The sequence below is a fragment of the Colius striatus genome, chromosome 9, assembly GCF_028858725.1.
Source record: "Colius striatus isolate bColStr4 chromosome 9, bColStr4.1.hap1, whole genome shotgun sequence".
In the NCBI taxonomy this organism is placed as follows: domain Eukaryota; kingdom Metazoa; phylum Chordata; class Aves; order Coliiformes; family Coliidae; genus Colius; species Colius striatus.
In genome coordinates, this window is record NC_084767.1 from 22,989 (window position 1) to 49,924 (window position 26,936).

Consider the following 26,936-nt stretch of genomic DNA (forward strand, 5'->3'; position numbering starts at 1 on the left):
CACACCAGATTGCCATGATGTTCTTTCTGGGCTCTGTAGAGCCTGGTAGGATCTCTCTGCCTTTCATGGTGCCTTGTGGCTTTTTCTGAGAATACTGTGCTGCAAGCCTGATTTGGGCCACAAAGCCCCATCAGTTCCCCCAAACCTCAGTGAGGATGTTGAAAATTGAATGGAGACTGTGAGACACCAATTTGCACCACAGAAACTACAATAGGGGCAAGAAACAAATGAAATGGAGACATAAAAATCTCCACTGGAGATAGCACCGAGCTGTTACAAACATTTAAAAACAGATAGTAAAAAAAAGGGTTAGCATAAAAATTGCAAATCAACAAGACAGAGAAGTTCATGGGAAAACATAAAACAGAAGAACAGCAGCAAAATGAACAATGGCATTCTAACAGAATTCTAAACTGCCCAGCCAAAGCAGCAATAGACTCTGCCCTGCAGCATGGACCTGTTCGGGCAGTGGCAGGGGCTGAGGGGGAGCTCGGGTTGGGATTTGTTTCCTTTTTCTTTTTTTTTTTTCTTTTTTTTTTTAGATTTTTTGCTCCTTTTTTCCTACTTTGGTAGGAACTGTCCTTGTAGCGCGTGTTCTGGGGGGCTGACGAGCACTAGTGGTCCTTGGAGGACTTCCGGCGCATGGAGTGCACCTGCTGGAAAACTGATAGTCGCTTCCGGGGTCTGGAGGACTTCCGCAACGTAAACCGTCACTTCCGGAGGACGGAGGGTCGCTTCCGGGCGCTAGGAGGGTCTCTCGGCCCGTAGAGTGTGACTTCCGGAGGACTGACAGTCGCTTACACGCTCCGGAGGACTTCCGGACCATACGATGGTGGTTCGGAGGACTGAGCTATCTCTCTAAATTGTACTCAAATTCGCTCCTTTTAACCCTAAATTTACGCTCTGTCTGCTAGTGCGTATACAATTAAACCAAATGCCATTGCTAATAGAGCTGTAACCCTAATAATTTACGAAATATAGCTGAAAAGATCCCTGCTGCTGGTGTTACAGACGCCGCTGCGCATGCGCAGCTGCAGCGCTGTCACGGGCGTCACTGCGCATGCGCGTGCCTCGGGTCGCAGGACCGCAGTTTGTCCACATGGCGGCGGTACCGAGCACCAGCTATTACCGGGCGCGGCCGTTCCGGCTCTTCGCCACGGGATGGCGCTACCGGCTATCAGCCATCGACAGGGGCTGCGGTACCGGCTCTTCGCCACGGGATGGCGCTACCGGCTATCGGCCATCGACAGGGGCTGCGGTACCGGCTTTTCGCCACGGAGCGAAGGCACCGGGTAAATTGTCAGGGTCGACACTGCAGCGCGCGGCTGCGGAGCTGCACTAACTGCGGGCACTCTGTCAAAGCCCTGGAGGTGGTGGGGCGGTGCATCTTCAGTTACATTACCCACAATAATTGTTAGAAGGCAAGGCAATTTTGGTAGAAAATAAGTCCCCCTGTGTTCCAGCTTGTCATGGGGTGTCAGAGGGGCCGGGGGCGGCTGGGCTTAGACTCTGACTGATATCCACATCAATCTTGACAATCGATACTGCAGGACAACTATAATCCAGTGAATGGAACACGAGTAGTCAAAAGCCAAATTACAACTAATGTTAACATACCAAAGACAGTTCTGTATACTGCAGAACTCACCGGCTGATACTAGAGCTGCCAGAATGTTCTGAACTTAGCAGCCAGCTTATTGTAAAAGGGATTCAAATTCCTGTTGTATGGAACCAAGTATATTCCCAAATGCCAATACCAAATAAAGACTCGGTAACAACAGAGCTGTTATGAAGCAGGTATTCTTTAATGTGGCGCCGGATGCTCGGAGGATCCTTCCGCCAAACGTGCGTGTGGAAAGACTGAAGTATGCTTCTTTTATATGTCAAAACGTGAACATTCGACACTTTTCAAGGGGTTATTTGCTATAAACGTGCCTATTTAAACATCTTTACAGTTCATCACTTCACAGGAATTGCATCTATTTCACATTTTTGCAGTCGCTGCGGTGGTCACTTGCTTCCTCTAGGGGGTCTTTCTGATGGTCTTCCTCAGTTATCTGCTGGATGAACTCCTGGATTCTGCTCACTTCGGCACAGGCACTCCTTTTGTTATCATCGCCCGGTTATCTTTCTCTTCCCCTTGCTGGTGGCTGTCTCTGCAAAAATGCCTCGTGGTCCATCACTATTTACGACTTCTTAGATTAGGGAAGAAAGAGTTAGTTTGGAGAAGTATCTGAGGGTCAGTAGATGCATTTGTTTTTCACCTTGATTCTTCTACAGACTGAGCATATGGTTGCCATGAAAGTCAGTAGGTTTAAACATTTGTTCACTTGGTAACGCTCATTTAGCAGCTTCAATATAAATAATGAAAAAAATTAGGAGTGGCAAATGGAACAAAAGCAGGAACAGAAGGAACAAATAAAATCAGTGGATATTAGGCAAATAAAGGGAAAAGGTTACGAAATGGGATCAGAAACTAAAATGGATCTAGAAAGAAAAAAAACAAGGAAAGGCAAGGGAAAAGGAAAACAAATAGAGCAAAGACAGCAAATGGATACAAGGCAACAGACAAATTTAAAGGCAAAGATGACTAAGGAAATAATAAAAACATTGAAAATTAGAATCGGTGAACTACAATGGATACGCAGAACAGAAATCTAAGCAGCCCGGGTTCCGTTCTTTGGGAACAGAAGGCCAGGGCTTCAGCCCCGCAGCACTTCACCCTCTCGCCCAGACCCAACCGCAGGCGCTCACCCCGAGCCCGGCAGCTGGAAACGTGGCCCGAGGCACAAAGGAGATGGTGAATGGTTGTGCCTTTACGTCCGATAGAAATGCCAGCGGTGAGTCTGCTCTGAGGCCCCGTGCCCTTTATATATAAAATAAACTGAGAGATTTGTCTATTCCAACACTTCGCACCCTTGTCTATAGTTTAAGTAATTCTTTTCAACTCCCCCTGCATAACATGCTTTAGTTTCCGTGCTTTTAGTCTGTACCACCTGTGTTGCGGTGGAGCTATGTCCCAAAGAGGATAGAATGACAGAACAGAATTAGGCCCTGCGAGAATCCCTTCTCAAAAATGTCTCTGGTCACAAAGCAAGTTGTTTACTGTAAGCTCCTGAAAAGTTGGTTGGGGAGTCGAGTGCTGAATTACTTTATTTTCCCCACAACAATCAACAATAGAAAGTGGGAGAAGCAAAGAAAAGAATGAGAGGGAGACAAAGAGGGAAAAGGTACGATAGTCACCACCACCTCCTGTCCCGGTGCCACCCGCAGCTCTGGCCCCTCATTGTCCCTGTGCCCACACCGTGTACCCCCACCATCCCTGTGCCCACACTGTGTCCCTCACCATCCCTGTGCCCACACCATGTCCCCACACCGTCCCTGTGCCCACACCTTGTCCCACACCATCCCTGTGCCCACGCTGTGTCCCTCACCATCCCTGTGCCCACACCATGTCCCCACACCGTCCCTGTGCCCACACCTTGTCCCACACCATCCCTGTGCCCACGCTGTGTCCCTCACCATCCCTGTGCCCACACCATGTCCCCACACCATCCCTGTGCCCACACCATGTCCCCCTACTATCCCTGTGCCCACACCATGTGCCCTCACCATCCCTTTGCCCATACCGTGTCCCACACCATCCCTGTGACCACACCATGTCCCCTCATTGTCCCTGTGCCCACACCGTGTCCCCTCACCATCCCTGTGACCACACCATGTCCCCTCATTGTCCCTGGGCCCACACCGTGCCCTCACCATCCCTGTGACCACACCATGTCCCCTCATTGTCCCTGGGCCCACACCGTGCCCTCACCATCCCTGTGCCCACACCGTGTCCCCCTACTATCCCTGTGCCCACACCATGTCCCCTCACCATCCCTGTGCCCACACCATGTCCCCTCATTGTCCCTGTGCCCACACCATGTCCCACACCATCCCTCTGCCCACACTGTGTCCCCTCACCATCCCTGTGCCCACACTGTGTCCCCTCACCATCCCTGTGCCCACACACCATGTCCCCTCAACATCCCTGTGCCCACACTGTGTCCCCCCACTATCCCTATGACCACACCGTGTCCCCCCACCACCCCTGTGCCCACATCATGTCCCCTGATTGTCCCTGTGCCCACACTGTGTCCCCCCACCATCCCTGTGCCCCCACACCATATCCCCTCACCATCCTTCTGCCCACACCGTGTCCCCTCATTGTCCCTGTGCCCACATCGTGTCCCACACAATCCCTGTGCCCACATCGTGTCCCCCCATCATTCCTGTGCTCACACTGTGTCCCCTCATGATCCCTGTGCCCACACCGTGTCCCACACCATCCGTGTGCCCACAGCGTGTCCCCTCATTGTCCCTGTGCCCACACTGTGCCCTCACCATCCCTGTGCCCACACCATGTCTCCTCATTGTCCCTGTGCTTACACCGTGCCCTCACCATCCCTGTGCCCACACCGTGTCCCCTCACAATCCCTGTGCCCACACCGTGTCCCCCCACCGTCCCTGTGCCCACACCATGTCCCCTCATTGTCCCTGTGCCCACACTGTGTCCCACACCATCCTTGTGCCCACACCATGTCCCACATCATCCCTGTGCCCAAACCATGTCCCCTCACCATCCCTGTGCCCCCACACCATGTCCCCTCCCCATTCCTGTGCCCACACCGTGTCCCACACCATCCCTGTGCCCACTCCCCTCACCATCCCCTTCTCCCCTCACCACCCCTGTGTCCCCTCACCATCCCCGTGTCCCCTCAACATGCCCTTATCCCCTCACCACCCCCATGTCCTCTCACCATCCCCTTGTCCCCTCACCACCTCCATTTCCCCTCACCAGCCCCATGTCCCCTCACCAACCCCTTTTCTCCTCACACCATTCTCCCCTCACCATCCCCATGTCCCCTCACCATCCCCGTGTCCCCTCCTCTCCCAGGTGTCCCCTCATCACCCCCGTGTCCCCTGACCATCCCCTTTTCCCCTCACCACCCCCGTATCCCCTCACCTGCCCAATGTCCCCTCACCACCCCCTTGTCCCCTCACCCTCCCCTTCTCCACTCACCATCCCCCTTATCCCCTCAACATCCCGGTGTCCCCTAACGATCCCTGTGCCCACACTGTGCCCCTCACCATCCCCGTGTACCCTCTCCACCCCTGTGTCCCCTCACCATCCCCTTCTCCCCTCACCATCCCCTTGTCCCCTCACCATCCCCGTGTCCGCTCAACAAGCCCTTCTCCCCTCACCACCCCCATGTCCCCTCACCCCCCCCCGTGTCCCCTCACCACCCCCTTCTCCCCTCACGACCCCCGTGTCCCCTCACCCTCCCCTTCTCCCATCACCATCCCCGTCTCCCCTAACCATTCCCATGTCCCCTCAACATGCCCTTCTCCCTTGACCACCCCCATGTCCCCTCTCCACCCCTGTGTCCCCTCACCATCCCCTTCTCCCCTCACCACCCCCGTGTCCCCTCACCATCCCCTTCTCCCCTCACCACCCCCTTGTCCCCTAACCAGCCCCTTCTCCCCTCACCCCCCCCGTGTCCCCTCACCTCCTCCATGTCCGCTCACCCCCCCTGTGTCCGCTCATCCCCCCGGGTCCACTCACCAGCCCCATGTCCCCTCAGCAACCTCTTCTCCCCTCACCAGCCCCTTCTCCCCTCACCGTCCCCGTGTCCCCTCACCGTCCCCTTGTCCCCTCACCACCCCTGTGTCCCCTCACCATCCCCTTCTCCCCTCACCATCCCTGTGCCCACACCGTGCCCCTCACCATCCCCTTGTCCCCTCACCATACCCTTCTCCCCTCACCATCCCCGTCTCCCCTCACCACCCCCGTGTCCCCTCATCATCCCCTTCTCCCCTCACCATCCCCTTCTCCCCTCACCATCCCCTTCTCCCCTCACCATCCCCGTCTCCCCTCAACCCCCCCGTGTCCCCTCACCAACCCCTTTTCCCCTAACAACCCCAAGTCCCCTAACCCCCCCCGTGTCCCCTCACCCCCCCGTGTCCCCTCACCATCCCCGTGTCCCCTCACCACCCCCTTCTCCCCTCACCACCCCTTCTCCCCTCACTACCCCCGTGTCCCCTCACTACCCCTGTGTCCCCTCACCCCACCCATGTCCCCTCACCCCCCTCGTGTACCCTCACCATCCCTGTGCCCACACTGTGCCCCTCACCATCCCTGTGCCCACACCGTGCCCCACACAATCCCTGTGCCCACACCGTTTCCCCTCATTGTCCCTGTGCCCACACCGTGCCCTCACCATCACTGTGCCCACAGCGAGTCCCACACCATCATTATGCCCACACTATGTTCCCTCACCATCCCTGTGCCCACACCGTGTCCCGTCATTGTCCCTGTGCCCACACCATGTCCCACACCATCCTTGTGCCCACACAGTGTACCCTCACAATCCCTTTGCCCACACCGTGTCCCCCCACAATTCCTGTGCCCACACTGTGTGCCCTCACCGTCCCTGTGCCCACACCATGTCCCACACCATCCCTGTGCCCACTCCGTGTCACCTCACCACCCGCTGTGCCCCCTCATCAGCCCCATGTCCCCTCGCCATCCCCATCTCCCCTCACCATCCCCATCTCCCCTCACCATCCCTGTGCCCACACTGTACCTGTCACCATCCCCGTGTCCCCTCACCTGCCCAATGTCCCCTCACCCGCCCCGTGTCCCCTCACCAGCCCCTTCTCCCCTCACTATCCCCTTCACCCCTCACCACCCCCATGTCCTCTCACCTTCCCCTTCTCCCCTCACCACCCCCGTGTCCCCTCACCAGCCACATGTCCCCTCATCCCCCCCCGTGTACCATCACCATCCCTGTGCTCACACTGTGCCCCTCACCATCCCCTTCTCCCCTCACCGTCCACGTGTCCCCCCCCATCGTGTTCGCAGCCCCCCGTCGCCCCCCATCATGCCATGCCTGTGCCCTCAAACAATCCTGAAGCTGCTGGTGACGGGCTGGGCGCCCTCTCGCACGCGGGTGCTGATGCCCATCCTGCAGTACCCGCTGTACTCGGCCACCATCGCCGAGCTGGGGGCCGTGCAGCTCGGCTACTACCTGGACGACGAACGCTGCTGGGCACTGGCGCTGAGTGAGCTGCGGCGGGCGCTGGCCGAGGGCCGCCGGCACTGCTGCCCACGGGTGCTGTGCATCATCAACCCTGGCAACCCCACCGGTACCCTGCGGCACCAAGGGCTGGGACGGGACCCCAGGGGTGGGATGGGACCCCAGGGGTGGGATTGCATGGAACTGGATAGGACCCCAGGTTTGGGATGCGATGGGACCTCAGGGGTGGGATGGGATGGGATGAGATGGGACTCCAGGGGTGGAATGAGTCCCCAGGGGTGGGATGGGATGGGACCACAGGGTTGGGATAAGTCCCCAGGGGTTGGATGGGATGGGACTCCAGGGGTGGGATGGGATGGGACCCCAGGGGTGGGACGGGATGGGATGGTACTGGATGGGACACCAGAGTTGGGATCGGACCCCAGGGGTGGGACCTCAGGGGTGGGATGCGACCCCAGGGGTGGGACTCCAGAGGTGGGATGGGACCCTGAGGTTGGGATGGGACCCCAGGGATGGGAATTCAGGGCTGGGATGGGACCCCAGGGTTGGGATGGGACTGGATGGGACGGGTTGGGACCCCAGGGGTGGAATGGGATGGGACCCCAGGGGTGGAATGGGATGGGACTCCAGGGGTGGAATGGGATGGGACCCCAGGGTTGGGATGGAACCCCAGGGTTGGGATGGGACCCCAGGGTTGGGAACCCAGGGTTGGGATGGGATGGGTCCCCAGGGATGGGATGGGATGGGATGGTACTGGATGGGACACCAGGGTTGGGATGGGATGGGACCTTAGGGGTGGGACCTCAGGGGTGGGATGGGATAGGACTGGGATGGGACTCCAGGGGTGGGATGAGACTGGGATGGGACCCCAGGGGTGGGATGCAACCCCAGGGGTGGGACCCCAAGGGTGGGATGGGACCCTGAGGTTGGAATGGGACCCCAGGGATGGGACCCCAGGGGTGGGATAAGACCCCAGGGGTGGGATGGGACTGGATGGGACCCCAGGGGTGGGATGGGACCCCAGGAGTGGGATGGGATGGGATAAGATGGGACTCCAGGGGTGGGATGAGTCCCCAGGGGTGGGATGGGATGGGACCCCAGGAGTGGGAAGGGACTGGATGGGTCCCCAGGGGTGGGATGGGATGGGACCCCAGGGGTGGGATGCGACCTCAGGGGTGGGATGGGATACCAGAGTTGGGATGGGACTGGATGGGACCCCCGGGTTGGGATGGGACCCCAGGGGTGGGATGGGATGGGACTGGATTGGACTCCAGCGTTGGGATGGGTAGCCAGGGGTGGGATGGGATGGGATGGGACCCCAGGGGTGGGATGGGTACCCAGGGGTGGGATGGGATGGGATGGGATCCCAGGGGTGGGATGGGATGGGACCCCAGGGGTGGGATGGGATGGGACCCCAGGGGTGGGATAGGACCCCAGGGGTGGGATGGGATGGGACTGAATTGGACCCCAGGGTTGGGATGGGTCCCCAGGGGTTGGATGGGATGGGATGGGATGGGACCCCAGGGGTGGGATGGGACCCCAGGGGTGGGATGGGATGGGACCCCAGGGGTGGGATGGGATGGGATGGGATGGGACTGGATGGGACCCTAGGGATGGGATGGGACCTTAGGGGTGGGACCTCAGGGTTGGGATGGCATAGGACTGGGATGGGACTCCAGGGGTGGGATGAGACCCCAGGGGTGGGACCCCAAGGGTGGGATGGGACCCTGAGGTTGGAATGGGACCCCAGGGATGGGACTTGGGGGGTGGGATGGGACTGGATGGGACCCCTGGGGTGGGATGGGTCCCCAGGGGTTGGATGGGATGGGATGGGATGGGACCCCAGGGGTGGGATGGGACCCCAGGGGTGGGATGGGATGGGACCCCAGGGGTGGGATGGGATGGGATGGGATGGGACTGGATGGGACCCTAGGGATGGGATGGGACCTTAGGGGTGGGACCTCAGGGGTGGGATGGCATAGGACTGGGATGGGACTCCAGGGGTGGGATGAGACCCCAGGGGTGGGACCCCAAGGGTGGGATGGGACCCTGAGGTTGGAATGGGACCCCAGGGATGGGACTTCAGGGGTGGGATGGGACTGGATGGGACCCCTGGGGTGGGATGGGACTGGATGGGACACCAGGGTTGGATAGTTCCCCAGGGGTGGGATGAGTCCCCAGGGGTGGGATGAGTCTTCAGGGGTGGGATGGAATGGGACCCCAGGGCAGGGATGGGATGGGACTGGATTGGACCCCAGGGTTGGGATGGGTCCCCAGGGGTGGGATGGGATGGGATGGGACCCCAGGGTTGGGATGGGACCCCAGGTGTGGGATGGGATGGGTCCCCAGGGGTGGGATGGGATGGGATGGGACCCCAGGGTTGGGATGGGACCCCAGGTGTGGGATGGGATGGGTACCCAGGGGTGGGATGGGATGGGACCCCAGGGGTGGGATGGGATGGGACCCCAGGGGTGGGATGGAATAGGATGGGATGGGACTGGATGGAACCCTAGGTTTGGGATGGGATGGGACCTTAAGGTTGGGACCTCAGGGGTAGGATGGGATGGGACTGGGATGGGACTCCAGGGGTGGGATGAGACTGGGATGGGACCCCAGGGGTGGGATGCGACCCCAGGGGTGGGACTCCAAGGGTGGGATGGGACCCTGAGGTTGGAATGGGACCCCAGGGATGGGACTTCAGGGGTGGGACGGGACCCCAGGGTTGGGATGGGACTGGATGGGACCCCAGGGGTGGGATGGGACCCCAGGAGTGGGATGGGATGGGATAAGATGGGACTCCAGGGGTGGGATGAGTCCCCAGGGGTGGGATGGGATGGGACCCCAGGAGTGGGAAGGGACTGGATGGGTCCCCAGGGGTGGGATGGGATGGGACCCCAGGGGTGGGATGCGACCTCAGGGGTGGGATGGGATACCAGAGTTGGGATGGGACTGGATGGGACCCCCGGGTTGGGATGGGACCCCAGGGGTGGGATGGGATGGGACTGGATTGGACTCCAGCGTTGGGATGGGTAGCCAGGGGTGGGATGGGATGGGATGGGACCCCAGGGGTGGGATGGGTACCCAGGGGTGGGATGGGATGGGATGGGATCCCAGGGGTGGGATGGGATGGGACCCCAGGGGTGGGATGGAATGGGATGGGATGGGACTGGATGGGACCCTAGGGTTGGGATGGGATGGGATGGGACCCCAGGGGTGGGACCTCAGGGGTGGGATGGCATAGGACTGGGATGGGACTCCAGGGGTGGGATGAGACTGGGATGGGACCCCAGGGGTGGGATGCGACCCCAGGGGTGGGACCCCAAGGGTGGGATGGGACCCTGAGGTTGGAATGGGACCCCAGGGATGGGACTTCAGGGGTGGGATGAGACCCCAGGGGTGGGATGGGACTGGATGGGACCCCAGGGGTGGGATGGGACCTTAGGGCTGGGATGGGACTGGATGGGACACCAGGGTTGGATAGGTCCCCAGGGGTGGGATGAGTCCCCAGGGGTGGGATGAGTCTTCAGGGGTGGGATGGAATGGGACCCCAGGGGTGGGATGGGATGGGACTGGATTGGACCCCAGGGTTGGGATGGGTCCCCAGGGGTGGGATGGGATGGGACCCCAGGGTTGGGATGGGACCCCAGGTGTGGGATGGGATGGGTACCCAGGGGTGGGATGGGATGGGACACCAGGGGTGGGATAGGATGGGACCCCAGGGGTGGGATGGGATGGATGGGATGGGACTGGATGGAACCCTAGGGTTGGGATGGGATGGGACCTTAGGGTTGGGACCTCAGGGTTGCGATGGGATAGGACTGGGATGGGACTCCAAGGGTGGGATGAGACTGGGATGGGACTCCAGGGGTGGGATGAGTCCCCAGGAGTGGGATGTGATGGGACCCCAGGGGCGGGATGCGACCTCAGGGGTGGGATGTGATCCCAGGGTTGGGATGGGACTGGATGGGACCCCAGGGTTGGGATGGGACCCTAGGGGTGCGATGAGTCCCCAAAGGTGGGATGGGATGGGACCCCAGGGGTGGGATGGGATGGGATGGGATGGGATGGGACTGGATGGGACCCTAGGGATGGGATGGGATGGGACCTTAGGGGTGGGACCTCAGGGGTGGGATGGGATAGGACTGGGATGGGACTCCAGGGGTGGGATGAGAGTGGGATGGGACCCCCAGGGGTGGGATGTGACCCCAGGGGTGGGACCCCAAGGGTGGGATGGGACCCTGAGGTTTGAATGGGACCCCAGGGATGGGACTTCAGGGGTGGGATGGGACCCCAGGGTTGCGATGGGACTGGATGGGACCCCAGGGGTGGGATGGGACTGGATGGGACTCCAGGGGTGGGATGAGTCCCCAGGAGTGGGATGGGATGGGATGGGACCCCAAGGGTGGGATGCGACCTCAGGGGTGGGATGGGATCCCAGGGTTGGGATGGGACTGGATGGGACCCCAGGGTTGGGATGGGACCCTAGGGGTGGGATGAGTCCCCAGGGGTGGGATGGGATGGGACCCCAAGGGTGGGAGGGGTCCACAGGGGTGGGATGGGACTGGATGGGACCCCCGGGTTGGGATGGGATGATACCCCAGGGGTGGGATGGGATGGGACCCAGGGGTGGGATGGGATGGAATGGGATGGGATCCCAGGGGTGGGTTGGGATGGGACCCCATGGGTGGGATGGGATGGAATGGGATGGGATAGGACTGGGATGGGACTCCAGGGGTGGATTGAGACTAGGATGGGACCCCAAGGGTGCGATGCGACCACAGGGGTGGGATGGGATGTGACCCCAAGGGTGGGATGGGATGGGACTGGATGGGACCCCAGGGTTGGGATGGGATGGGACCCCAGGGGTGGGATGAGTCCCCAGGGGTGGGATGGGAGGGGACCGCAGGGGTGGGATGCGACCTCAGAGGTGGGATGAGACCCCAGGGTTGAGATGGGATGGGACCCCAGGGGTGGGATGGGACCCCAGGGGTGGGATTGGATGGGACCCCAGGGTTGTGGTGGGATGGGATGGGAACCCAGGGGTGTGGTAGGATGGGATGGGAACCCAGGGGTGGGATGAGTCTTCAGGGGTGGGATGGGATGGGACCCCAGGGGTGGGATGGGACCCCAGGGGTTGGATTGGATGCGACCCTAGGGTTGGGATTCGATGCGACCCCAGGGTTGAGGTGGGATGGGACCCCATGTTTGGGATGGGACCCAATGGTTGGGATGGGATGGAATGGGACCCCAGGGGTGGGATGAGTCCCCAGGGGTGGGATGGAATGGGATGGGATGGGACTGGATGGGACCCTAGGGTTGGGATGGGATAGGATCCCAGGGGTGGGACCTCAGGGGTGGGATGGGATAGGACTGGATGGGACTCCAGGGGTGGGATGAGACTGGGATGGGACCCTCATTGTTCCTGTGCCCACACTGTGCCCCTCACCATCCCTGTGCCCACACTGTGTCTCACACCATCCCTGTGCCAACAGCGTGTCCCCTCATTGTCACTGTGCCCACACCGTGTCCCACACCATCCTTGTACCGACATCGTGTCCCACACCATCGCTGTGCCCACACCTTGTCCCACACCATCCTTATGCCCACACCATGTCCGACACCATCCCTGTGCCCACACCGTGTCCCCTCATTGTCCCTGTGCCCACAGTGTGCCCTCACCATCCCTGTACCCACACCATGTCCCACACCATCCCTATGACCACACTGTGCCCCTCCCAATCCATGTGCCCACACTGTGGCCCCCCACCATCCCTGTGCCCGGACACCATGTCCCCTCACCATCCCTGTACCCACACCGTGTCCCCTCATTGTCCCTGTGCCCACACCGTGTCCCCCCACCTTACCTATGCCCACACTGTGTCCCCTCACTATCAATGTGCCCACACCATGACCCATAACATCCCTGTGCCGACACCATGTCCCTCACCATCCCTGTGCCCACACTGTGCCCCCACACTGTCCCTATGCCCACACAATGTCCCCTCATTGTCCATGTACAGTGTCCCACACCATCCCTGTGCCCACACCGTGCTCCACACCATCCCTATGCCCATACCATGTCCCCTCACCATCCCCGTGTCCCCTCACCGTCCCCTTCTCCGCTCACCACCCCCGTGTCCCCGCACCTGCCCCACGCCCCGTCACCACTCCCTTGTCCCCTCAACCTCCCCTTCTCCCCTCACCATCCCCATCTCCCCTCACCATCCGCTGTGTCCCCTCACCAGTCCCATGTCCCCTCACCATCCCCGTGTCCCCTCACCATCCCCTTCTCCCCTCACCATCCCCATCTCCCCTCACCACCCGCTGTGTCCCCTCACCATCCCCTTCTCTCCTCACCATCCCCGTGTCCCCTCACCGTCCCCTTCTCCGCTCACCACCCCCGTGTCCCCGCACCTGCCCCGCGCCCCGTCACCACCCCCTTGTCCGCTCACCACCCCCTTGTCCCCTCAACCTCCCCTTCTCCCCTCACCATCCCCATCTCCCCTCGCCATCTCCCCTCACCATCCCTGTGCCCACACTGTACCCGTAACCATCCCCTTGTCCCCTCACCATCCCCGTGTCCATTCACCATACCGTTCTCCCCTCACTACTCCCTTGTACCCTCACCATCCCAGTGTCCCCTCAACAGCCCCGTGGCCCCTCACCACCCCCTTTTCCCCTCAACCTCCCCTTCTCCCCTCACCATCCCCATCTCCCATCACCATCCCCATCTCCCATCACCATCCCCATCTCCCATCACCACCCGCTGTGTCCCCTCACCAGTCCCATGTCCCCTCACCATCCCCTTCTCCGCTCACCATCCCCGTGTCCATTCACCGTACCATTCTCCCCTCACTACTCCCTTGTACCCTCACCATCCCCTTGTCCCCTCACCCCACCCGTGTCCCCTCACCCCACCCGTGTCCCCTCACCTGCCCAATGTCCCCTCCACAACGCCTTGTACCCTGACCTGCCCGTGTCCCCTCACCACCCCCGTGTCCCCTCACCATCCCCGTGTCCCCTCACCACACCGGTATCCCCTCATCATCCCTTTCTTCCCTCACCACGCCCTTGTCCCCTCACCACCCCCGTGTCCCCTCACCCGCCCCGTGTCCCCTCACCAGCCCCTTCTCCCCTCACTATCCCCTTCTCCCCTCACCACCCCCGTGTCCCCTCACAATCCCCGTGTCCCCTCACCAGCCCCTTCTCCCCTCACCACCCCCGTGTCCCCTCAACATGCCCTTATCCCCTCACCACCCCCATGTCCTCTCACCTTCCCCTTCTCCCCTCACCACCCCCGTGTCCCCTCACCAGCCGCATGTCCCCTCATCCCCCCCCGTGTACCATCACCATCCCTGTGCTCACACTGTGCCCCTCTCCACCCCCTTCTCCCCTCACCACCCCCTTCTCCCCTCACCATCCCCGTGTCCCCCCCCATCGTGTCCGCAGCCCCCCGTCGCCCTCCATCATGCCATGCCTGTGCCCTCAGACCATCCTGAAGCTGCTGGTGACGGGCTGGGCGCCCTCTCGCACGCGGGTGCTGATGCCCATCCTGCAGTACCCGCTGTACTCGGCCACCATCGCCGAGCTGGGGGCCGTGCAGCTCGGCTACTACCTGGACGACGAACGGTGCTGGGCACTGGCGCTGAGTGAGCTGCGGCGGGCACTGGCCGAGGGCCGCCGGCACTGCTGCCCACGGGTGCTGTGCATCATCAACTCCGGCAGCCCCACCGGTACCCTGCGGCACCAAGGGCTGGGACGGGACCCCAGGGGTGGGACGGGACCCCAGGGGTGGGATGGGATGGGATGGGATGAGATGGGACTCCAGGGGTGGGATGAGTCCCCAAGTGTGGGATGGGACTGGATGGGACTGGATGGGAACCCAGGGTTGAGATGGGATGGGACCCCAGGGGTGGGATGGGACCCCAGGGGTGGGATGGGATGGGACCCCAGGGGTGGGATGGCATGGGACCCTGGGGATGGAACCCCAGGGGTGGGATGGGACCCTGAGGTTGGAATGGGACCCCAGGGATGGGACTTCAGGGGTGGGATGGGACCCCAGGGTTGGGATGGGACTGGATGGGACGGGTTGGGACCCCAGGGGTGGGATGGGACGGGATGGGAAACCAGGGTTGGGATGGGATGGGTCCCCAAGGGTGGGATGGGATGGGACCCCAGGGGTGGGATGAGTTCCCAGGGGTGGGATGTGATGGGACCCCAGGGTTGGGATGGGACCTCACGGGTTGGATGGGACTGGAAGAGACCCCAGGGTTGCGATGGGACCACAGGGGAGGGATGGGATGGGACCCCAGGGGTGGGATGGGACCTCAGGGATGGGATGGGACCCCAGGGGTGGGATGGCATGGGACCCCAGGGGTGGGATGGCATGGGATGGGACTGGCTGGGACCCCAGGGTTGGGATGGGACCCCAGGGGTGGGGTGGAAGGGGATGGAATAGGACCCCAGGGGTGGGATGGGAGGGAACCCTAAGGGTGGGATAGGATGGATGGGATGGGATCCCACGGGTGGGATGGGACCTCAGGGATGGGATGAGACCCCAAGGGTGGGATGGGATGGGACCCCAGGGGTGGGATGGGATGGGACTGGCTGGGACCCCAGGGGTGGGATGGGACCCCAGGGGTGGGATGGGATGTGATGGGACCCCAGGGCTGGGAGGAGTCCCCAGGGGTGGGATGGGATGTGATGGGACCCCAGGGTTGGGATGAGTCCCCAGGGGTGGGATGGGATGGGACCCCAGGGGTGGGATGGGATGGGATTGGATGGGACTGGATGGGACCCCAGGGCTGGGATGGGACCGCAGGGCTGGGATGGGATGGGAACCCAGGGCTGGGATGGGACCCCAGGGGTGGGACTGGATGGGACCCCAGGGGTGGGACTGGATGGGACCCCAGGGGTGGGATGGGATGGGACCCCAGGGGTGGGATGGGATGGGATTGGATGGGACTGGATGGGACCCCAGGGTTGGGATGGGACCCCAGGGGAGGGATGGGATGGGACCTTAGGGGTGGGACGGGACCCCAGGGGTGAGACGGGATGGGACCCCAGGGGTGAGACGGGATGGGACCCCAGGGGTGGGACCTCAGGAGTAGGATGGGATAGGACTGGGATGGGAATCCAGGGGTGGGATGAGACTGGGATGGGACCCCAGGGGTGGGATGCGTCCCCAGGGGTGGGATGGGACCCTAGGTTGGGTTGGGACCCCAGGGATAGGACTTCAGGGGTGGGATGGGACCCTAGGTTGGGTTGGGACCCCAGGGATAGGACTTCAGGGGTGGGATGGGTCTCCAGGGTTGGGATGGGACCCCAGGGGTGGGATGAGTCCCCAGGGATGGGATGGGACCCTAGGGATGGGATGGGGCCCCAGGGGTGGGATGGGGCCCCAGGGGTGGGATGGGGCCCCAGGGGTGGGATGGGGCCCCAGGGGTGGGATGGGATGGGACCCCAGGGGTGGGATGGGATGGGACCCCAGGGGTGGGATGGGATGCGACCCCAGGGGTGGGACGGGACCCTAGGTTGGGATGGGACCCCAGGGATAGGACTTCAGGGATGGGATGGGTCTCCAGGGTTGGGATGGGATGGGAACCCAGGGGTGGGATGGGATGGGACTGGATGGGACCCAAGGGTTGGGAGGGGATGGGACCCTAGGGGTGGGATGGGATGTGATGGGACACCAGGGGTGGGATGGGATGAGTCCCCAGGGGTGGGATGGGACCCCAGGGGTGGGATGGGATGGGACTGGATGGGACCCCAGGTTTGGGATGGGACCCCAGGGGTGGGATGGCATGGGACTGGCTGGGACCCCAGGGTTGGGATCGGACCCCAGGGATGGGATGGGATGGGATGGGACCCTAGGGGTGGGATGGGATGGGACCCCATGGGTGGGATGGGATGGGACTGGCTGGGACCCCAGGGTTGGGATCGGACCCCAGGGGTGGGATGGGATGGGACCCTAGGGGTTGGATGGGATGGGACTGGATGGGAAACCAGGGGTGGGATGGGATGGGACCCCAGGGGTGGGATGGGATGTGATGGGACCCCAGGGCTGGGATGAGTCCCCAGGGGTGGGATGGTATGGGAACCCAGGGGTGGGATGGGATGTGATGGGTCCCCAGGGGTGGGATGGCATGGGACTGGATGGGACCCCAGGGTTGGGATGAGTCCCCAGGGGTGGGATGGGATGGGATCCCAGGGGTGGGATGGGGCGCCAGGGGTGGGATGGGATGGGACCCCAGGGATGGGATGAGTCTCCAGGGGTGGGATGGGACCCCAGAGGTGGGGTGGGATGGGATAGGATGGGATGGGACCCCAGGGGTGGGATGAGTCCCCAGGGGTGGGATGGGACCCCAGGGGTGGGACGGGACCCTAGGGGTGGGACGGGACCCCAGGGATAGGACTTCAGGGATGGGATGGGTCTCCAGGGTTGGGATGGGATGGGACCCCAGGGGTGGGATGGGATGGGACTGGATGGGACCCAAGGGTTGGGAGGGGATGGGACCCTAGGGGTGGGATGGGATGTGATGGGACACCAGGGGTGGGGTGGGATGAGTCCCCAGGGGTGGGATGGGACCCCAGGGGTGGGATGGGATGGGACCCCAGGGCTGGGATGGGATTGGATGGGACTGGATGGGACCCCAGGGTTGGGATGGGAGGGGATGGGATAGGACCCTAGGGGTGGGATTGGATGGGACCCCAGGGGTGGGATGGGATGGGACTGGATGGGAAACCAGGGGTGGGATGGGATGGGACCCCAGGGGTGGGATGGGATGTGATGGGACCCCAGGGCTGGGATGAGTCCCCAGGGGTGGGATGGGATGGGACCCCAGGGGTGGGATGGGATGTGATGGGTCCCCAGGGGTGGGATGGGATGGGACTGGATGGGACCCCAGGGTTGGGATGAGTCCCCAGGGGTGGGATGGGGCGCCAGGGGTGGGATGGGATGGGACCCCAGGGATGGGATGAGTCTCCAGGGGTGGGATGGGACCCCAGGGGTGGGATGGGATGGGATGGGACAGGATGGGATGGGACCCCAGGGGTGGGATGAGTCCCCAGGGGTGGGATGGGACCCCAGGGGTGGGACGGGACCCCAGGGGTGGGACGGGACCCTAGGTATAGGACTTCAGGGATGGGATGGGTCTCCAGGGTTGGGATGGGATGGGACTGGTTGGGACCCCAGGGGTGGGATGGGATGGGACCCCAGGTTTGGGATGGGATGGGACTGGTTGGGACCCCAGGGGTGGGATGGGATGGGAACCCAGGGATGGGATGGGACCCCAGGGGTGGGGTGGGATGCGACCCCAGGGGTGGGACGGGACCCTAGGTTGGGATGGGACCCCAGGGATAGGACTTCAGGGATGGGATGGGTCTCCAGGGTTGGGATGGGATGGGAACCAAGGGGTGGGATGGGATGGGACTGGATGGGACCCAAGGGTTGGGAGGGGATGGGACCCTAGGGGTGGGATGGGATGTGATGGGACACCAGGAGTGGGATGGGATGAGTCCCCAGGGGTGGGATGGGATGGGACCCCAGGGGTGGGATGGGATGGGATTGGATGGGACTGGATGGGACCCCAGGGTTGGGATGGGACCCCAGGGGTGGGATGAGTCCCCAGGGGTGGGATGAGTCCCCAGGGGTGGGATGGGAGGGGATGGGATCGGACCCCAGTGGTGGGATGGGATGGGACCCCAGGGGTGGGATTGGATGGGACTGGCTGGGACCCCAGGGTTGGGATTGGACCCCAGGGGTGGGATGGGATGGGACCCTAGGGGTGGGATGGGATGAGACCCCAGGGGTGGGATGGGATGAGACCCCAGGGGTGGGATGGGATGGGACTGGCTGGGACCCCAGGGTTGGGATCGGACCCCAGGGGTGGGATGGGACCCCAGGGGTGGGATGGGATGTGATGGGTCCCCAGGGGTGGGATGGCATGGGACTGGATGGGACCCCAGGGTTGGGATGAGTCCCCAGGGGTGGGATGGGATGGGATCCCAGGGGTGGGATGGGGCGCCAGGGGTGGGATGGGATGGGACCCCAGGGATGGGATGAGTCTCCAGGGGTGGGATGGGACCCCAGAGGTGGGGTGGGATGGGATAGGATGGGATGGGACCCCAGGGGTGGGATGAGTCCCCAGGGGTGGGATGGGACCCCAGGGGTGGGACGGGACCCTAGGTTGGGATGGGACCCCAGGGATAGGACTTCAGGGATGGGATGGGTCTCCAGGGTTGGGATGGGATGGGACCCCAGGGGTGGGATGGGATGGGACTGGATGGGACCCAAGGGTTGGGAGGGGATGGGACCCTAGGGGTGGGATGGGATGTGATGGGACACCAGGGGTGGGATGGGATGAGTCCCCAGGGGTGGGATGGGACCCCAGGGGTGGGATGGGATGGGACCCCAGGGCTGGGATGGGATTGGATGGGACTGGATGGGACCCCAGGGTTGGGATGGGAGGGGATGGGATAGGACCCTAGGGGTGGGATTGGATGGGACCCCAGGGGTGGGATGGGATGGGACTGGATGGGAAACCAGGGGTGGGATGGGATGGGACCCCAGGGGTGGGATGGGATGTGATGGGACCCCAGGGCTGGGATGAGTCCCCAGGGGTGGGATGGGATGGGACCCCAGGGGTGGGATGGGATGTGATGGGTCCCCAGGGGTGGGATGGGATGGGACTGGATGGGACCCCAGGGTTGGGATGAGTCCCCAGGGGTGGGATGGGGCGCCAGGGGTGGGATGGGATGGGACCCCAGGGATGGGATGAGTCTCCAGGGGTGGGATGGGACCCCAGGGGTGGGATGAGATGGGATGGGACAGGATGGGATGGGACCCCAGGGGTGGGATGAGTCCCCAGGGGTGGGATGGGACCCCAGGGGTGGGACGGGACCCCAGGGGTGGGACGGGACCCTAGGTATAGGACTTCAGGGATGGGATGGGTCTCCAGGGTTGGGATGGGATGGGACTGGTTGGGACCCCAGGGGTGGGATGGGATGGGACCCCAGGTTTGGGATGGGATGGGACTGGTTGGGACCCCAGGGGTGGGATGGGATGGGAACCCAGGGATGGGATGGGACCCCAGGGGTGGGGTGGGATGCGACCCCAGGGGTGGGACGGGACCCTAGGTTGGGATGGGACCCCAGGGATAGGACTTCAGGGATGGGATGGGTCTCCAGGGTTGGGATGGGATGGGAACCAAGGGGTGGGATGGGATGGGACTGGATGGGACCCAAGGGTTGGGAGGGGATGGGACCCTAGGGGTGGGATGGGATGTGATGGGACACCAGGAGTGGGATGGGATGAGTCCCCAGGGGTGGGATGGGATGGGACCCCAGGGGTGGGATGGGATGGGATTGGATGGGACCCCAGGGTTGGGATGGGACCCCAGGGGTGGGATGAGTCCCCAGGGGTGGGATGGGAGGGGATGGGATCGGACCCCAGTGGTGGGATGGGATGGGACCCCAGGGGTGGGATTGGATGGGACTGGCTGGGACCCCAGGGTTGGGATTGGACCCCAGGGGTGGGATGGGATGGGACCCTAGGGGTGGGATGGGATGGGACCCCAGGGGTGGGATGGCATGGGACTCGATGGGAAACCAGGGGTGGGATGGGATGGGACCCCAGGGGTGGGATGGGATGTGATGGGACCCCAGGGTTGGGATCGGACCCCAGGGGTGGGATGGGATGGGACCCTAGGGCTGGGATGGGATGGGACCCCAGGGGTGGGATGGCATGGGACTCGATGGGAAACCAGGGGTGGGATGGGATGGGACCCCAGGGGTGGGATGGGATGTGATGGGACCCCAGGGTTGGGATCGGACCCCAGGGGTGGGATGGGATGGGACCCCAGGGGTGGGGTGGGATGTTATGGGTCCCCAGGGGTGGGATGGCATGGGACTGGATGGGACCCCAGGGGTGGGATGAGTCCCCAGGGGTGGGATGGGGCGCCAGGGGTGGGATGGGATGAGTCTCCAGGGGTGGGATGGGATGAGTCTCCAGGGGTGGGATGGGATGGGATGGGACAGGATGGGATGAGTCCCCAGGGGTGGGATGGGACCCCAGGGGTGGGACGGGACCCCAGGGATAGGACTTCAGGGATGGGATGGGTCTCCAGGGTTGGGATGGGATGGGACCCCAGGGGTGGGATGGGACCCCAGGGATGGGACTTCAGGGGTGGGATGGGATGGGACCCCAGGGATGGAATGGGACTCCAGGGATGGGATCTCAGGGGTGGGATGGGACCCTGAGGTTAGGATGGGACCCCAGGGATGGGATGGGATGGGACTGGGATGGGACCCCAGGGGTGGGATTGGACCCCAGGGGTGGGATATCAGGGATGGGATGGGATCCTGGGACTGGGATGGGACCCTGGGGATAGGACCCTGGGGCTGGGATGGGACTTCTGGTACCAGGGCTGTGAGCTCCCAGTGCCCTCCCAGTCCCATTCTGAGACCCCCAGTGCTTTACTGGTCCTACTAAGACCTCCAAAACATACCCAAGAACTGGGTTGAGATCCTCCAAAAGCCATAGGAAGTGGGACTGAGTCCCCTCAAATCCATCAGGAGTGGGGTGAAGGCCCCAAAACCCATCAGGAGCAGGGGCTAAGCCCCCCCAAACCCATCAGGAGTGGGGATGACTCTCCTCCCAAATCTATAGGGAGGCAGTTTGGGTCCCCCAAACCTATCAGGAGAGGGGGTCTAAGCCCCCCCATACCCATGGGAAACTAGACTGAGTCCCCTAAAACCCATCAGGAGTGGGGCTGAGCCCATACCCCAAACCCATAGGGAGCAAGACTGGGCCCCCAAACCTATCAGGAAAAGGGATTGAGCCCCCCAAAACCCATCAGGAGCAGGACTGGGCCCCCCAAACCCATGGTGGGAGTGGGACTGGACCCCCCCACTCCGCTATGCCAACCTCCCCCCTTCTCCCCCCTCCCAGGGCAGGTCCAGAGCCGTCAGTGCATTGAGGCCGTCATCAAATTCGCCTTCGAGGAGAGGCTCTTCCTCATGGCTGACGAGGTGAGTGGGACCCTCAGACTCGGGGGGTATGTGAGGTGGACCCCAACATCTAGGTAACCCCACCAGTTTCCCCCCTCCTCCAGGTGTACCAGGACAACGTGTATGCTGAGGGTTCGGCCTTCCACTCCTTCAGGAAGGTGCTGACAGAGATGGGGCAGCCCTACCTGGAGTCGGTGGAACTCACCTCCTTCCACTCCATCTCCAAAGGCTTCACAGGCGAGTGAGTGACCTCCCACGGCCACCCCCACCCCGAGGTGGCCACCACAGGTCCTGGGGAGCCACAGAGTGGGGATGAGGATGGTGGAACCCCATGGGCCTCAAGGGTGGTGATGGAAAGAGGCTGGAGGTCCCGTGGGGTTGGGATGGTGATGCCATGGTCCTCTGGAGCCTATGGGATGGGGATGGTGATGCCATGGTTCTGTGGAGCCCACGGGGTGGGGATGGTGATGCCATGGTTCTGTGGAGCCCACGGGGTGGGGATGGGGATGCCATGGTTCTGTGGAGCCCACGGGGTGGGGATGGTGATGCCATGGTCCTGTGGAGCCCACGGGGTGGGGATGGTGATGCCATGGTCCTCTGGAGCCTATGGGATGGGGATGGTGATGCACAAAGAGGCCCCGTGGGGATGTTTATTAGGGTGGTTCTGACGACAGGGAGCCTCCAGGGGCATCTGATGTCAGAGGGTCCTGGTGCCGAGGGGGAAACTCCTCACCTTGTCCCCCTTAAAAGCCCCTCATGGCTCGGGGTGGACAGTGTAGACCTCGACCTCACAGAGAGTGAACTGCTCCTCCCGGCCCAGGATGGTGACGGTGACGTAGCGGCCGCGGAGGCTGTGGCAGCAGATGGTGCTGAGCGACCCAGGACTGGCATCTGTGATGATGCCACAGCTGCAGGGAGCAAACCACAGAATCATTTGAGTTAGAAAAGCCCTTTGAGCTGCTGGAGCCCAGCCCTGAGCCCTCACCCTGCCACGGCCACCACTGACCCACAGCCCTCAGCACCTCAGCTCCAGGGCTTTGGGGTCCCTCCAGGGCTGGGCACTCCCCCAGCTCCCGGGCAGCCTGGCACAGGGGCTGACACCCCTCTCAGGGAAACAGTTCTGCCTCAGCTCCAGCCTCAGCCTCCCCTGGGGCACCCTGAGCCCCTTTCCTCTTGGCCCGTCACTCACTAGCTGGGAGCAGAGACCGACCTCCAGCTCACTGCAGCCTCCTGGTAGAGATTTCACCACCAAAACCCCAATATTCTATCTTTTTGTCCAAACACCACCACAAAAACACTACTTTTTTTCCCTCAAATCACCTCCCCAATTTTCCCCTCAGAATTCCACCAAAATCCCACTTTTTCCCCCTTAAAACTCCACCAAACCCGAACATTTCCCTTCAAAACTCACAAAAAGCTCACTTTTCCCCTCAAAACTACACCAAAGCACAACTTTTTCGTCAGAACCCCACCAAAGCACCACTTTTCCCCTCAACACTCCACAAAAACCCATCTTCCCCTCAAAACCCCATCAAAAACCCACCTTTGCCCTCAAATATCCACCAACCCCCCACTTTTTCACTCCAAAATCCACTAAAACCACACTTGTCATCTGAAAACACCAACAAAACTCCACTTTTCCCCTCAAAGCTCCCCCAAAATCCCACTGGTGCCTCAGAACCCCACCAATCTGCATCTTTTCCAACTCAGCAGAACTCCAACGTCCCTCTTTTCTCCTTAAAACTCTACAAAAAAACCTTTTTCTCCTCAGAATCCCACAAAAAACGCACTTTTGCCCTCAAAAACCCACCAAATCTCCACTTTTTCACTCCAAGGTCCACTAAAACCACACTTTTCCCCTCAACACTCCACCAAAACTCCACTTTTCATCTGAAAACTCCACCTCCCGGAGCCGCGCAGGGACCGCAGCGTCTGGGGCTCAGATCGAACTTCCCGCTGCCGCCGCCCTTCAGCCAATAAGAAGGGAGGAAGCGATGACAGACACGGCGGCAGCCAATGGGCGGGCGAGGATGGCAGGCGGCACCTAGTAACGACGCCGGGCCCGCCTTCCGTGGTGAAACTCTCGCTCTGATTGGCGGAGGGGCGGTGCCGGGGTGCAGTGCGCATGCCTGGAAGCGCGGCCGTGAGGGGCCCGGCGGGAGCGGGGCGGCGGGCGGGAGGTGAGCTGAGGGGTCCCCGGGGACTGGGGGGCGTGAGGGCAGCTGAGGGGTCCCCGGGGACTGGGGGGCGTGAGGGCAGCTGAGGGGGATCCCGAGGATTGGGGGGCGTGAGGGCAGCTGAGGGGGATCCCGGGATTGGGGGCGTGAGGGCAGCTGAGGGGTCCCCCGGGATTGGGGGCGTGAGGGCAGCTGAGGGGTCCCCGGGGACTGGGGGGCGTGAGGGCAGCTGAGGGGTCCCCGGGGACTGGGGGGCGTGAGGGCAGCTGAGGGGGATCCCGAGGATTGGGGGGCGTGAGGGCAGCTGAGGGGTCCCCCGGGATTGGGGGCGTGAGGGCAGCTGAGGGGTCCCCGGGGATTGGGGGGCGTGAGGGCAGCTGAGGGGGGCCTCAGGGATTGGGGGAGTGTGTGGGTAGCTGAGGGGGATCCCGGGAATTGGGGGGGCGTGAGGGCAGCTGAAGGGGACCCCAGGGATTGGGGGGGGTGTGGGCAGCTGAAGGGGACCCCGGAGATTGGGGGGGCGTGAGGGCAGCCAAAACTCCACTTTTCATCTGAAAACTCCACCAAAACTGCATTTTTCATCTTAAAACCCCACCAAAACCCCACTTTTCCCCTTAAAACTCCACAAAAACTCATTTTCCTTTCAGTGGACCACCAAACCCTCTCTTTTTCCCTCAGAACCACAAGACACCCCGCTTTTGCCCCAAATATCCACCAAACCCACACCTTACCACTCCAAAGTCCACAAAATCCCACATTTGCCCTTAAAAATACACCAAACCCACACTTTTAATCTAAAAACCCCACCAAAACTCCACTTTTCCCCTCAAAGCTCCTCCAAAATCCCACTTGTTCCTCTTAAGTCCACCAAATCCCCACTTTTCTTCTCAAACCTCCACTTTTCCACTTAAAACTCCACCAAAAAATCCATTTTCCCCCTCAGAATCCCATCAAAAATCCACTTTCGCCCTCAAAAACCCATTGAACAGCCAATTTTAACTCCAAGCTCCACCAAAACCCCACTTTTTCCCTCAACACTCCACCAAAACTTCACTTTCCCCCTCAAAGTTCCTCCTAATTCCCACTTGTTCCTCAGAAGTCCACAAATCCCCCACTTTTGCCCTCAAAACTCTGCCAAAACCCAGTTTTCCTCTCAAGACTACACCACAATCCCACTTTCTCCCCACAACACCATCAAAACCCAATTCTTTCCTCTCAGAATCTCACCAAAACCCCACTTTTGCCCTCAACACTCCACCAGAACCTTACTTTTCCCCTTAAAACCCCACAAAAACTCATTTTCACCTCAGATCCACACCGAAAACCTACTTTTACTCTCAAAAATTCATCAAATCCCCACTTTTTCACTCCAAACTCCACTAAAACCCCTTTTCTTCTCAACACTCCACAAAACCCCCACTTTTTCACTCCAAACTCCAGTAAAACCCACTGTTCTTCTCAACACTCCAAAAAAAACCCCACTTTTCATCTGAAAACTCCACCAAAACTCCACTTTTCCCCTCAGAACCCCATCAAAAACCCAATTTCGCCCTCAAAACCCCACCGAACCTCCACTTTTCCACTCCAGACTCCACCAAGCCTGCACTTTTCCCCTCAGAACCCCACCAATCTCCACTGTTCCCCCTCAGCAGACCACCAATCCCACTCTTTTCTCCTTAAAACTCTACAAAAATCCCATTTTCCCCTCAAAACCCCACCAAAACCCCACTTTTACCCTCAAAAACCCACCAACCCCCCACTTTTTCACTCCAAGCTCTACCAAAACCCCACTTTTTCCCTCAACACTCCACCAAAACTCCACTTTTCATCTGAAAACTCCACCAAAACTTCATTTATACCCTCAAAGCTCCTCCAAATTCCCACTTGTTCCTCAGAAGTCCACAAACCCTCCACTTTTGCCCTCAAAACTCTGCCAAAATCCATTTTTCCCCTCAGAACCACATCAAAAACTTACTTTTACCCTCAAAAATCCTCCAAATCGCCACTTGTTCACTCAGAACTCCACTAAAACCCCTTTTCTTCTCAACACTCCACAAAACCCCCACTTTTCCCCTCAGAGCTCCACTAAAATCGCACTTGTATCTCAGAAATCCACCAAACCCCTACTTTTCCCCTCAACACTCCACCAAAACCCCACTTTTCCCCTCCAAGCTCCTCCCAATTCCCACTTGTTCCTCAGAAATTCACAAACTCCCCTCTTTTCCTCTCAAAACTCCACCAAAACTCCACTTTTCCCCTCAGAACCCCATCAAAAACCCACTTTCGCCCTCAAAACCCCACCGAACCTCCACTTTTCAACTCCAGACTCCACCAAGCCCGCACTTTTCCCCTCAGAACCCCACCAATCTCCACTGTTCCCCCTCACCAGACAACCAACCCCACTCTTTTCTCCTTAAAACTCCACCAAAACCCATTTTTCCCCTCAGAACCACACCAAAAACCTACTTTTACCCTCAAAAATCCACCAAATCGCCACTTTTTCACTCCAAACTCCACTAAAACCCCTTTTCCCCTCAACACTCCACCAAAACCCCCACTTTTTCATTCCAAACTCCAGTAAAACCCACTGTTCTTCTCAACACTCCACAAAAAAAACCCACTTTTCCCCTCAACACTCCACCAAAACTCCACTTTTCCCCTCAACACT

General features: G+C 61.1%; 1 protein-coding gene across 1 annotated transcript in view; it reads left to right on the top strand.

Annotated features, from left to right (window-relative positions):
- Positions 1 to 642: 642 nt before the first annotated feature.
- The window catches only part of LOC133626083 (leucine-rich repeat-containing protein 14-like), a 33,418-nt gene continuing 7,124 nt past the window's right edge, over positions 643 to 26,936 (top strand). Inside the window, 6 exon segments of the mRNA XM_062002714.1 lie at positions 643 to 764; positions 1,012 to 1,292; positions 2,691 to 2,840; positions 22,033 to 22,112; positions 22,196 to 22,332; positions 22,842 to 22,926. Of these exon segments, the coding sequence (XP_061858698.1) occupies positions 643 to 764; positions 1,012 to 1,292; positions 2,691 to 2,840; positions 22,033 to 22,112; positions 22,196 to 22,332; positions 22,842 to 22,926 (855 nt within the window).